The 13,852-nt window shown below is 40.4% G+C and overlaps 2 protein-coding genes across 2 annotated transcripts in view; one reads left to right on the plus strand and one right to left on the minus strand.

The window, feature by feature from the left end:
- Positions 1-13,852, minus strand: part of LOC135260544 (NXPE family member 2-like) — a 136,218-nt gene that overhangs the window by 14,541 nt on the left and 107,825 nt on the right. The gene's annotated exons all lie outside the window — the stretch shown is intronic.
- Positions 948-5,880, plus strand: LOC135260556 (NXPE family member 2-like). The gene is made up of 2 exons (XM_064345879.1): positions 948-1,172; positions 3,969-5,880. Exons 1-2 carry the CDS (start codon positions 992-994, stop codon positions 4,496-4,498), a joined length of 711 nt encoding a protein of 236 aa, XP_064201949.1. The 5' UTR covers positions 948-991; the 3' UTR covers positions 4,499-5,880.

Genomic DNA, 13,852 nt, shown 5'->3' on the forward strand with positions numbered 1-13,852 from the left:
GGGGGTTGGACCCAGGCGCAGAGTAAAAAAAACACGGGAGACTTCAAAAGGGAAATTCAAGCAAAGACTTTACTAAATAACAAACAGGGAAAGGTCGCAGGTTCGATTCCCGGGTAAGGACACTGCCGTTGTACCCTTGAGCAAGGTACTTAACCGAAATTGCTTCAGTATATATCCAGCTGTATAAATGGATACAATGTAAAAATGCTATGTAAAAGTTGTGTAAGTCGCTCTGGATAAGAGCGTCTGCTAAATGCCTGTAATGTAATGTAATGTAATGTTTGCTGATTGGAAGGAAGATTTAAAAGTGGTAGTAGGCTGCACAAAAGATTCTGATAGCTTTGATATGTTGTAGTTAAGGCTTTTCTGTAATGTTCTGTTAAATATACATTTGTTTATTTTTTATGCATTATTGTCTGACATGGGAAGATACAATTTAACCTGAATGCCTGATTGACTACAATTTGATTAAAATGAACAAAATGTTCTTCTTTGAATTTCACTCTACTGTTTGACATACGTTTGGAGGGTACTGCATATATACAATCATCTGATATTGAGACCAAAACAATAATGGCAGTACCAAAGGGCTATTTAGGTACCTATATACCTATACCTCCACTACAATATATATAATGTGGTAATAGTAAACATCCATAGGTTAGACTGAACCACAGATCGGATGATTGTGCGTAGTGTGGGGTCTGATTCTGCCAACTCAAAGATTTGTTAATTTACTAGAAGGCCATAATAAGGTAATGAGGGTGCAACATTACAATACTGAAAATGGTTATTATGTCACTCTTGGGACCTGGGAATAGCCAGTTCAAAATCCAGGAATAGTTTTATGTCAGGTTAGAAAAGAGGCAAAGCTAACTTTCTCCAAATCCACAACTTTTATACCTCCACAACCCTGTCTGAATCTTCTATCTTTTTCATTCCTTTAGCAGGGACCCACAGACCGACTGAAAAGTGTGTGGCAGGGTTTGGAATGACGCCCCCTTCACAGAGTGGCTACTTCTTTAAAAACAGATGGTCTTCCTCCTCCTGTCAGACGGGAAACTTCTTCAGTGCGGGCGCCATCAGCAGATGTCTGAAGGGAAGGAACCTGAAACTCATGGGAGACTCCACTGTGCGCCAGTGGCAAGAGACACTCATTAGAGTGCTAAAAGGTAATGCCAATATACAATGTCAGATACAACATCAGACATACAAGTATTGCAGTTTGGAAGTTTGGAGAAACAAGTGAGAGTGAGAGAGAGCTAGATTGTTTTTGGGGAAAAAAACAAAACATTTCACTCTTCCCTTAGCTCTCCCTCCAAAGCCCTGCCCTCCAAACACATACAAGCATGCTGCCTGTCATCCGAGTACTGTACAGAGGACAAGAGCCTTGAAAAGTCAAATAGGGAGAGTGAAGCACATCAAGCCTCATTCATGGTTAGAGAATAAAATGCATAATGTCATCATAATGAATGTAAATGATGGACACATCTGTAGTGTTTATTTACCGCTACGGGCTATGGACAGTCAAAAAAAATGCAGACACTGGCGTTTTTACTTGTACGAGACCCAAACAAAGTTATGGGTGCAACATCAGTCAAATAAACATTACTAAATGTGCAACCAGAGGATGTTGCTAAGCAGTTAGTTATGATTTCGGCTAATATAACAAATATATCAAGTCTCCAAATATTAACAGCCTCTGGTTAATTCAGGACAGTGAAAGAAACACTCTGTACCTTGCCCATGAACTCTGGAACTCCCCCCTACTAAACAGGGAGCTGGCATTTTATAGTAAAACATAAATTAAGTTCTGGTTGGTCAGTAACACATCAATTACACTTAAGCTTAAACTAGACTGGTTAAAGTGAAAGAACTTCTAGAGGGAAAAAACGCATTTGTGCCCTTAAAAGGAGACTAAGGATTCTGGTTAATTGAGTTATTTTTTTTTTACAATTAACAGAATACAATACTGCATATAGTCATATATTAGACAGCATTCTGGTTCAGGGCAGACCAAACTTCATAGACTTGTCAAGCTGCAAAGATTTGCGCAAGTTGCAGACTGGACAGGTGGCATTAGCTCAGTCAGATAAAAAGAGAATTATAGTTCAGCAAAGAATTACTTTCTGAGTACCTGCAAGAGATAAAAATGGCATAACTATAGAGAGTTTCTCAACTGGTAATGACAAGATTATATTAGCCTTGAAGTATGCAGTTCAGAATTCAAGGATGACTCATAGGTTACCCCATGGTCCCTGGGGGCCATCCTCACACTGGAGAAGAGGCCAAGCCTTCCACCGATAGTCAAATTCTTGCTTGGCACCTAAAATTAGAATTTTTGCCTTCTGCTATCTAGGATTTGATGTCATCCAGTTAAGCATGGAAGCTTCTAATATCCACAAATCACCTGCTTTAATAGACAGATACAACTGCGTAACATCAGCATAAAAATGAAAGACGCATCACGCTTGCATATGATGTGATGAAAAGGAAGCAAAACTGACCAAAAACTGGCCCTAAAATTGACACTTGAGGCACGCCACAAAAAACTGGAGCTGAAGATGATGCAGTATGTGTAACGGTACGGGTGCTGGGACCCAGGCGCAGAGTGGAAAAAAAAAAAAAAACACGAAACTCAAAGGGGAAAATTAACAAAGACTTTACTAGCAACAGGCAAACAAACAGGGAACAAACAAGGCCACAATGGGCAAAAAACACACTCATAAAAAATCGAAATAAAACAGAAAACAAGAGGAACTCACAAACACGGGCAGGGCAGAACACGGACAGGGCAGAACACGGGAAGGCAGAGCACAAGGAAAGGTCAAACAAAACACAGGCAGGCAGATAAGGTTGAAACAAACAGACGTCGGGAACAAACACAGGCAGGTACATACGGTTTGCAAACAGACATCGGAAACAAACACAAGGAACCAGCACCCGAGTCAAGGGGACAAAGAACTTAAATAGACAAGGGGTAACAAGACACAGGTGAACTCAAAAAACAATCAAACCAGAAGGAGGGGATAACAAGACACAGGTGGGAACAATGATGGGATAACGAGACAATTGAAAACAATCATACAATTAACAGGGGGGGAGAAGGACACAAAACAGAAGTGCCGCCATCTGGCGGCCCAACAAGGGAAACACAGACAGGAAAACAGGACCATGACTGTATGTGATCATCAATGGCTATACAAAATTGTCTAACTGAAAGATGCAATGAAAACAAATATACAGAACCAGTAGTGATACAAACATGTTCTAAGGAGGTCCAGAAAAATGGCAGGGTCAAATGTGTCAAAGGGAGCACTGAGATCTAATAAAAACTAAAATAGAGGAATTACCAGAACCACAGGGTTAGCATTTCTGATAAGGGCATTGGCGGTTTCAGTGCATTCCGTTGATCAGAAACAGGACTGGAATTTTTCAAAAAGCTTCTTTTAATACTCATAAGGATGGTAATTATTTGGAGCTCACCTTTTCCAGAAACTTGGAGTGAAAGAGCAGTTGACAAATTGGTCTGAAGTTATTAACTTGATTACATGTCTTTACAAAGGTCTTTTGACTGAAATGTTGATTATATTAAAAGTAGATAACCATTTATTCTGAACATGTATTTATCATGACTATAATGATAGACAATGTACAACAGCTTGTCATAATGTAACATCACTAACATGTAAAATTTAATATACCCGGAGGTTGTATTAACTTTCCAAATAATGTAATAAACTTCATGAATGGATACTTGAATAACTTTTCAGATGATGTGTTTACTTCTGATCGAGTTGTTATGATTTTATCAAATGGGTAACACATCTAGATGTATAGTGAGAGATCAGCAAATGGAGTGCATAAAGACTAATAGTAATCCTGTATGACAGTGAGTGACACGATATTTAAAGGAGACACCTGGATTAGCTAATGTATTCATTCTTCCTGATGTTTCGCTGTTTCAGGTCTGAAATATGTAAAACCATATAATACTCATTACTCTGTCCTGGTTGCGGACCCACAAAGGAACATCACTGTCCAGTGGAAGATGCACGGACATCCTTTCGTCACTGGCTACAACGTGGTCAAAGATGCCGTGGGGTACGTTGCCAGAGAAGTAGACAGAGTAGCGGTTGGCGACGTGGTGGTCATTGGAGTGGGACAGCATTTTAGGCCCTTCCCCCTGGAGATCTTCGTCCAGAGGCTGATCAACATGCGTAAGGCCATCCTGAGGCTCCACGAACGCAGCCCCCAGACCCTCGTCATCATCAAGCTGGAGAACACCAGGGAGTTACGCTCAGTGATGACCCACGTGAGTGACTGGTTTGGCCTTGTGCAGAACCTGGCTCAGAGGAAGGTGTTCAGGGACCTGAAGGTGGTGCTGGTAGACGCCTGGGACATGACAACAGCCGCCAACACCTTCGCCATCCACCCTAACCGCATTATTGTTTCCAATGAGATAGCCTTAGCTTTGTCACACCTCTGTAATGATTAATAGAGGTGCTTTCTGAAAGGAACTATATAGCAGGGGTTTCCAACTCCATTTCTGTAGAGACTTTGTTTAACACTCAGGGGGGCTTGTGTTACTAGGCTTGTGTTACAGTACCCTAGGGGCTTTGCAATTTTAAGGTTTTTAATTGTGTCTCTAATAATGTAATAATACATGTTTAATTCTGGGGTGGAATTTCAGTTTTTATTAATGATTATACAATGACCAATTTAATAAAAAATATTTTATGTCAGTTCCAAGGGTGGCAACAGGGTGGTGCAGGGCATGGCTGGGTTTTGCCAACCCCTAGCCTCAGTCTTGCCAACCAATCAGAAAATGGGAAAAAGAAAGTTAACTTTGACATATAGTCAATTGTACAGGGTTCATACACTTTTTCACCAATGATTTTCAATGACTTTTCCATGACTTCTCCACAACCTTTAACTGAATTTCCATGACCAAAACAAATGACTTTATCTCAGCGGAACGATTTAAAATTATTTACTGTAACACTAAGTAAAATTAGGTCTGCATCTGAAACGTATGGTGCCTCTCTAAAACAAATAAACACCAGATAGATACACACTTTGCTGGCCACACACTAGAGGACAATTGGGCCGATTTTGTGCCCGATTCGCTCTTCCCGACAATCGCGGGGGCGTTCCCGATCCGAGGTTAATCTGAACCAATTATCTGACCAAATGATCCTGTAGTGTGAGGGGTTTATAGACATAATCTTAATGTTACCGACTGGATGGGAGTGTCCCCGATCTCGAATCGTAAATATCAAACATGTTTGATATTTACGATTTGAAATCCTGTAGTGTGAAAGGAACAGCGATGGAATATTGAGCAGAAACCCGCAACAGCCAATGAGAGCCATCTGAGCGGGAAGCGTCACCAACCGAATTTATTTCAGCTTGCCGAAACCGAAGAAGTTCTCTGCGGACGAAATTGTTTGCGGTTTGCTCGATGCGGTTAGGCAACTGCACATAGCAACAAAAGTATCAATATTATTGTATTATGTATATATGTAATTATTGTAACGTTGTGGTCTCCATGGAGACGTGGAATCAGCTTGCGGAAATAAAAAAAGTCCCTGGAATCGCCACTCTGAAACTGTTTAGTATAAACGCCAAGTGTGTGGTCCTCCGTCTTGACTGAATCGTCAAATCTGTCGTTATGTCTGTGGTCTCCCACGTTTTAAAAACCGATTAAGATTTGAAAATCCTCTACTGTGCACCAGGCTTTAGATACACTCTCTCATATTTTAATTCGAATAGTTTAACATTTTTGTCAATGTCTCAAACAGGACTCGAAATTGCGACCATTTTGGTCGCATATGCTCCCGAAATGTAATCTGTGCGACCTCGAAATATAATTGGGAGCATTTGTGCGAGTGCAAATATACGGAAGAGGATTAGGGTCACATGTGAAAAAAATGTTTTGAGTTCTGACTTTAAAGTCAGAATTCTGAGAATAAAGTCAGAATTCTGAGAATAAAGTCAGAACTCAAAAAAAAAAAAAATTGAACGTGGCCCTAATCCTCTTCCGTATATAATAAACTCGTGTGCGGTTGAGAATATTAGTCCATGTGTTAAACATTAATTTAATTGAAAAAGTAACTTACCCGATTCCAAGTTACTATTACATTTACCCGATTAAATGTAATACGTTTATTTACAAAATTGCTATGAACAATGCTTTGTTTTCAGATAACGTTACATATTTATCATATTTATTTTTTACTTGTCCGATCAGACAACTGCATGAGGCATTCCACTTGTCCGAACAGAGTTAGGACCCGCCAGTTGTCATCACCGAATGATAGTTAACGCCAGTGCTTCAGATGGGCAGGAGGTGTCGGGACTTGTATGAGTTACCGACTCTTCTTTTGATTACCATTACATTACATTACATTACAGGCATTTAGCAGACGCTCTTATCCAGAGCGACTTACACAACTTTTACACAGCATTTTACATTGTATCCATTTATACAGCTGGATATATACTGAAGCAATTTCGGTTAAGTACCTTGCTCAAGGGTACAACGGCAGTGTCCTACCCGGGAATCGAATCTACGACCTTTCGGTTACAAGTCTAGTTCCCTACCCACTGTGCTACACTCCGTCCTTACCAACAATTTATTTTAAACAGTATGTATTTTGAGGAGTAGGTACCGGCACTTATTTGGTCCAGTTAAAACACAGGTTAACACTATGGTATTTTTGTAATATTTGAAGCGTCGCTACCTACCTTTTCCTTGTCTTTCGGTGGCTGAAGAAAAAAAAGTGACGCTTTGACAGACCGTGCGACATTCGCGCGCTGCAAGTCTTCCGACCGCCTCAGAAAGGTGCAAGCACGGAGCGCGCGGCCTAGGCTCTTTTTGAAAATAAATATGTGGACGCGACAGTATGGATTTGAAAGCGCATTTAGGCAGAAATATTTTTGAAGTTTAACATTTTTTAATTCATGAATTTAATATATAGGTTATATGCAGTATATATATATATATATATATATATATATATATATATATAAACTGAATATAGCCTATATATTAAATTCATAAATTAAAAAATAATTTATAAAATAAATGCGCTTTCAAATCCATACTGTCGCGTCCACATTATATATATATATATATATACACATATACATATATATATACATATATATACATATACATATATATACATATACATATATATATATATATATATCGTTTTTTTCTATTGTGGTGTGGCGGTAAGGATTTTGCCGTGGCGCCACGCCACGGCAAAACCTTACCAGCGGAAAAGTTGGTTCTTAGCTGTATGTAAAGGGATGGTTGTAACACTTTTTAAGGATGTGTTACAACCCACCCCACCCCTGTCAGCCATTGTTTAGCTAGCTGTATTAGCATAGTGGTTTGAAATTAGCAGGGGAACAATGCATCACATTTTACCTGAGAAACTACAATTTAATCTAATATAAGTCATATGATTTTATCTACAATAGTATAAGTACTAAACAAAATATATTCTTGGTCAGAAAAGTTACTTTCTTACCTCAAAATCGTTTTTTTTCTTTATAGAATCTGCATGCACCTGTTTCCAGCCATGTGGGATCAGGGAGGAAGTGGTTAAACACTGAAATGATCACATCTTATCCCTGATTGGTGGAATTGGTGGTGTTGCAACTCTCCCAGTGTTACAACCATACCCGGTCTCCCCTATAAATGATCTGCCCGTTCGCGAGTGCCACACACAACGCAAATTACGCGAAGTATGCAGACTACGCAGAAGTATAAAACAGCCTTTAGTGGTGTGTCCTTATTGAACGATTCTTTCTTGGGAATGAATCATTTGGTGAATTAAAGAAACTGACTTGCTTCCATGTAAGAATTTGTTCCTTTAGTTCTGCTCTCAGTAAGTATGTAAGTTTGTTGACCATTTGTTTACATTCATTTGAAGTATTTTCACATCCCGGAAGATATCAGCATAAAAGGTCTGTAAAGGTCAATTAAAAGGTCTAAGAAAAAAAACCTGGCCCAGGCTCTGAATTTAACCACCCCAAATTTAACCGCGCATGAATAACCAATCAGGGCAGCCCTCTCTTCTGGCTGCCTGTCAGTCATGTTGCATGTTCACAGCCCTGCTTAAGTATGCAGGGTGTGGATACACAGGGCAGAGCAGAGGTAACATTACTGCAGACAGTGCTAAGGCTGGACCTGAAAACAAAGCTAAACTAGTTGTGTTTTATTCTGAAATTGACATTAAGACATACATATAATGAAAGCATACTTTTTTTTTGTAAAATCAGATAAAACCCAGTGTATCCTGAGACAATAAAACCTAAAGCATTAGTTTGTCTCCATGAAAGCAGCTGATATTATGTGACAAGTTGGCTATCCTCAAAACAATGCAAGACTCCAGTTCCACCTTTTCATCTTATGCTTAAAAACTTCTAAACCATATTTACATGAGACATGAAGATCATGAAAGCCATGGCATGAAGTAGATACTACGTGTGACTGGTGGCAAATCACACTTGCTGACTCCCTGTCAGTACAGTAAACAGTCTGTTTTCTTTGGGAGGTCTGGCAAGGAACAGTCTTCTGTAAACCGCCTTACCACAGTCTCACAGAATTTCTATCAATGAAAACTTAACGACTAGCTGGGACTCAGTCCCTGTGATTGTGACTTTCACTGAAGCGAACTTAAAAAAAAAAAAAAAAAAAAAAAGATCTGAGAATTGTACTGTATTGCTCGTGTGCGCATATTGCTGTCAAGATTCTAAAGCTCCATTTTGCCCTCCCAAGTATTAAAAATCTGTACATACCTCAAGGCAAGTACACAAGCTATGAAAAAAGTGGTTTTCACTTGTGATGGTGATTTTCAATTATTTCATAGGTTACGTCCCAGATGGTGGTCTCGAGGTAAGGAGGGACAATAACTATCCAGGTGAAGAAAGAAAAATAAGCTAACTGGACTTTTCAGTGCAGGGAGTTTATTTACAGTAGTGAAGGTGTACAGGTGACTAGTGCAAATATATAAAACATGTACAAAACCCCGAAGCAGGCACCAAGCGGCCAAAACCAGACTTCGTTTTTGAAGATCATTTCCTGGTGTTGTAGTTCCTGGTTGCTCACTAGCGCCACTACGGATGGCTCCAGTATAGGTGTTTTCATATCCGGTTTCCATGTAAGTCTACGGTACAAATGCAATAAAAATACAAAGCCACTAATTTTTTCTCACAAGAACAAATAGTCATAATAGGTGTATTTTATTCGTCTTATGACTGTCCATGGGTCTATTTTATGATTTATTGCATCATTTGGGCACAGGGCCAATATTTGTTCTGGACCAATGAGGTACAGCTTGCGTCACTTCCGGATTACTTCGGGGGACTATGCTACAGTAGGGGCCACAGTCTATGGTCACTGGGGTGGGCGGTGGCGCTTCTTGGCCTTGCCATTGCGGCTCCGGCTACGGTCCGCCTGTGCTAAGTCTGAAAATGCAGGCATCCCATTTCGTGGTGATTTCATTATGGCGTGTGCTATTTACAGCTGCACTAGACGACCATAAAATAATCCTCCTCTTAAGTTTTTCGGTAGCCGAGTCATTTTTACTATTTCCTTTAGCCTACTTAACCAAATAATTACTCGGCAGAAAGCGTAATCAGCCTGCTATCGGCTACCAAGCCGTTTGACTAGCTAGCTAACCTTAACCGGCAAACATTCAATCTGTCAAACGTGTTTGGCGGCTTGTCAGTCGTGTACATTCCGTAAATGTCTACCTGGGCCATGCTTCAAGCATGTGACAAAGCTACTATAATCCCGATTTTGGGATAAACACTTTTTCAGTTTCACGAAGCGAATTAAGAGTCTCAAGGTTCATTTGCTGAAATCACACACACAGAATTTAACGAAATTAACCATCTTGGCATTTAGAAAGGAATATGTTTTTAGCATTTAAGAGACCGACAAGCTAGGCATTTAAGACAGTGGTTCTCAGAATCGGTTCTGGGGCTCCTTGCGTATATTGGCTTTTCTCCATTGGTTTTGATGATTTACAAGAAAAAAACGATAGCCTAATAATAATTAGAAATTCAACGTAGGCTACATTATTTTGTCTTCATGCACCAGGTGGAAAACTTGCTGTACAAAGTGCGTTGTCATATTTACACGCCTGCAGATCAGTTATTAAAATACTTGGTAGATTTGTTAATAACCGCTGACAGTGTTAATTTTTATTCGGTAGAAAGTGATTTGCGAACGATCGGTCAGCTAGCGTCACCCAGCAAGTGAACACCACAAACGGCGATGGAGTAGCTAGTAGTAGCAGTTACTGGCTCATTAACTGACTGGCGAAAACCTACGACGATAACTTGCTCGGTTAACAGCAGATCTACCAGACAGTTATACGAAAATTAGCCTAGTCAAATCACCAGTAGCCTACACATCTCCGATTGATTGACCATCAGTGTAGTCAATGTTCTTCCCCTGTGGTTCATATTGCTAATGCGTGAGCTAACCACGGATAGCCTACCTAGCTCACTGGCAAGCTGATATGCTAGTTAAGCATATTCGTTTTGCTGAGAAACATGAATTGAAGATAACTGAACATAGCCTAATTGTATTTTTAATGTCATACATATAACGTGATTACATGACAGTACAGTCACGGATGGAAATTAAACTCCGTAAACATCTGATAATATATTTTAAAACATAACGGCAGACAGTCAGCTAGCCTCGTTCAGGTTGATGGGCTTTTCCGCACCGGACTGTCAATCAAATTGTAAAAATCACAGAGCGGCTTTTAAACTCTGTGGTTTTGGCTCCAACTCCAAAATGGCCGCGCCCGCCATTGAGCTTCAAAACGTATTTTCGGAGACCCACGGAGAGTCAATGGGTGACGTCACAGTAGCTTTGTCCATATTTTTTACAGTCTCTGGCAGGCACACATGGGGGGGGAGTGGGGGGCGGGGGGGAGAAGAGAAAAGGACCGAAGGTGGTGCCAAATCAAAGAACTAAACAAAACACAAAACCCCACTATCTAAACAGAGTAATAATCTAGTTAACAAAGGAAAAGGCATCAAACAAAACCTAACTACTCTGACTTCCCAAACAAAAGTACAAAGGATGGCACTCACCTCTAACCTAATGTAGCTAACACAAAGTAACTCTACGTGTGCAAAATGTAAAGGGTACCCCAAGCTTACCTAGTCCTTTTCCCTAAAACAGGGAAACGCACAAAAGGCCAGCACAAACATAACTAAACTCTACTTTTAGAGTGGAAGGCACAAAAGACACACACTCTCTCCCTAAGTCTGTATAGGTAGGGCTTTTTATAGGAGATGGTTGCCAGGGATTGGACAGCAGAACACCAGATGGACCAATCAGAGAACCAGATGATTGCCAGGGATTGGACAGCACAAGTCCAGAAGCGTGGACCAATCAGGAAAGGGAATGAGGCAGACTGAATGGGCACGGCTCCCAGATGCATGGACCAATCATGAGAGGGGATCTGAGTTACGGACAGCAACGGGAACAAGACAGCAAAGGAAGACAGAGAGGAGAGAAAACAACACAACCACAAGTGCATGCACATCTGCATGACAGGTAACACAAGTGATAACATTTATTTGCTCCGTTCCAAATCGTTTCCTAGAATGAGGAATCTTTTTAGGGTGCGTCTTGGTCGGGCAGCGCCACTTGCTCTACAGGAAATTCAAGCACGCATAACAACGCACATCAATTTATCAGATGATGAAGTCAATAAACACAGCTCCCTTCAGATGTTACAGGCCTACAAAGAAATGTTGCATGCTCACAAAACCAGTATAAAACGGCTTGGCTGAATACTCAATTCTGGCTGCGTTATTTTTCCATATATGCCAGGATATGAAGTAGCACCTGCAAAAGTTCAATCACAGTTTCTAAATGAATGCACGTTGGTCTGACTCGATAAATACATTGGAAATTTGTAAGAGTAAGCATTCTACCAGTTACAATAGCATATTTGCAACAGTGTCAACTTCATTTTCCAGGAATGACTGTGGTCTAGTTAAAGCTTGACTACATTTATTATTTTGCCTCTATTTTTAGTACAGTTCAGTGGTTGGCTTGCTAGCTATCTGTGGTAACGAACATGCTGCGAGACCATTTTGATGTTAGGTAACCTGGTCGAGGTACCAGAAAAAATGCTTTCATTGCTCAGTGGTAGCCTGTAGGGTTTGGGGTATTATTGGGGTATATACTTACCTTACATTTCCATTGCAGTGGAATTGCATATTTTGTGTTTCCATTACAGTTGACGGAGGTAGTAAATTCGCCTCTGGAAATTTTCCTCAGCGCAGAACGTTCAAACTGCATAATGCTCAGCTGTTCATGCATTATCCCACTTGTGCAACAGCGCACCAACAAAAAGCAAAATTGCAATTAAAACATACATTTTTTTCAAAATATATTTTTGCTTTAGTCTGTTCATATTACATGAAGAAATATACGCTATTTTAAAGTGTCTTCTTTTTTACACACTGTACGGTAAATTTGCTGCTGCTTTTGTTTGTGTTGATCAGATTAACCTACAGGGTCCAAGTTAAACTATGGGGTTGCTCCCTTGGAACTGTACTTCCTTCTAGGGTTTTCAACACACTTGTCCCTAGTTACGGTTATACACTTTGTATGTCGCTCTGGATAAGAGCGTCTGCCAAATGCCTGTAATGTAATGTAATGTAATGTAAATTAATGAATGGAGCCAAGTTCCAACACATAGCCTAGTTGTACCTTGTGTAGCCTAGCCTTTATGAGAAAATCAGAAGATCAAGTAGGTACATATCTGACATGTAATCGATCAATCCATTACTGGTACCCATCCCTAATTTTCACAAAGAGCTCAGTATTACCAGGTAGCTCCGCTAGCTGACTGACTAGAAACTGCTAGGTATCAAGTATCTTGATCAAGGCTTTTAATAGCCCAGACCTAAATATGAAAAGATATTGATCAAAACTGAAAGTAAATAGGTGAGGTTATGGTTATTGAATGTCTTTGCAAAAAGTGTCATGTCTGATGAAAACTGAGGTAACACAGCTGCAGCTCTGTTGAGTGACCTTGTTTTTGCACGATGAGTGAAAATGGTATGTGGTCAGCCCTAGCCAGTTTAGTATTCAAATTATACAGCTGGATATATACTGGAGCAATATCAGCTTATGTACCTTGCTCAAGGTGACAACGGAGTGTCCTACCAGGGGAATCGAAACCTGCCAACCCTTTAGGTTACAGGACCAACTCCTTAGACAGTATACTAACATTGTCATTGTATAATCATTAATAAGCACTCAATTCCACCCCAGAATCAAACACCTACTATTACTAATAGGACACAATTAAAAACCTTAAAATTCCAAAGCTCCTAGTGTATGTACACAACCCCTGGGTACTGTAAACAAAGTCTCTAGAGAAATGGAGTTAGAAACTCCTGTTATATAGTTCCTTTCAGAAAGAACCTCTATGCATCATGACAGAGGTGTGACAAGAGCCAAGGCTATCTCATTGGAAACAATAATGCTGTTAGGGTGGATGGCGAAGGTGTTGGCGGCTGTTGTCATGTCCCAGGCGTCTACCAGCACCACCTTCAGGTCCCTGAACACCTTTCTCTGAGTCAGGTTCTGAACGTAGCCAAACCAGTCACTCAGGTGGGTCATCTCTGAGCGAAACTCCCTGGTGTTCTCCAGCTTGATGATGACGAGGGTCTGGGGGCTGCGTTCATGGAGTCTCAGGATGGCCTTACGCATGTTGATCAGCCTCTGGACGAAGATCTCCAGGGGAAGGCCTAAAATGCTGTCCCACTCCAATGACCACACGTCGCA

This window comes from Anguilla rostrata, chromosome 8, assembly GCF_018555375.3.
Source record: "Anguilla rostrata isolate EN2019 chromosome 8, ASM1855537v3, whole genome shotgun sequence".
Lineage (NCBI taxonomy): Eukaryota > Metazoa > Chordata > Actinopteri > Anguilliformes > Anguillidae > Anguilla > Anguilla rostrata.

Coding starts and splice junctions, on each gene's coding strand:
- LOC135260556 (XM_064345879.1), top strand. CDS start 992: ATGACGCCCCCTTCACAGAGTGGCTACTTCTTTAAAAACAGATGGTCT. Junction 1,173..3,968: donor ACTCATTAGAGTGCTAAAAG/GTAATGCCAATA, acceptor TCGCTGTTTCAG/GTCTGAAATATGTAAAACCA.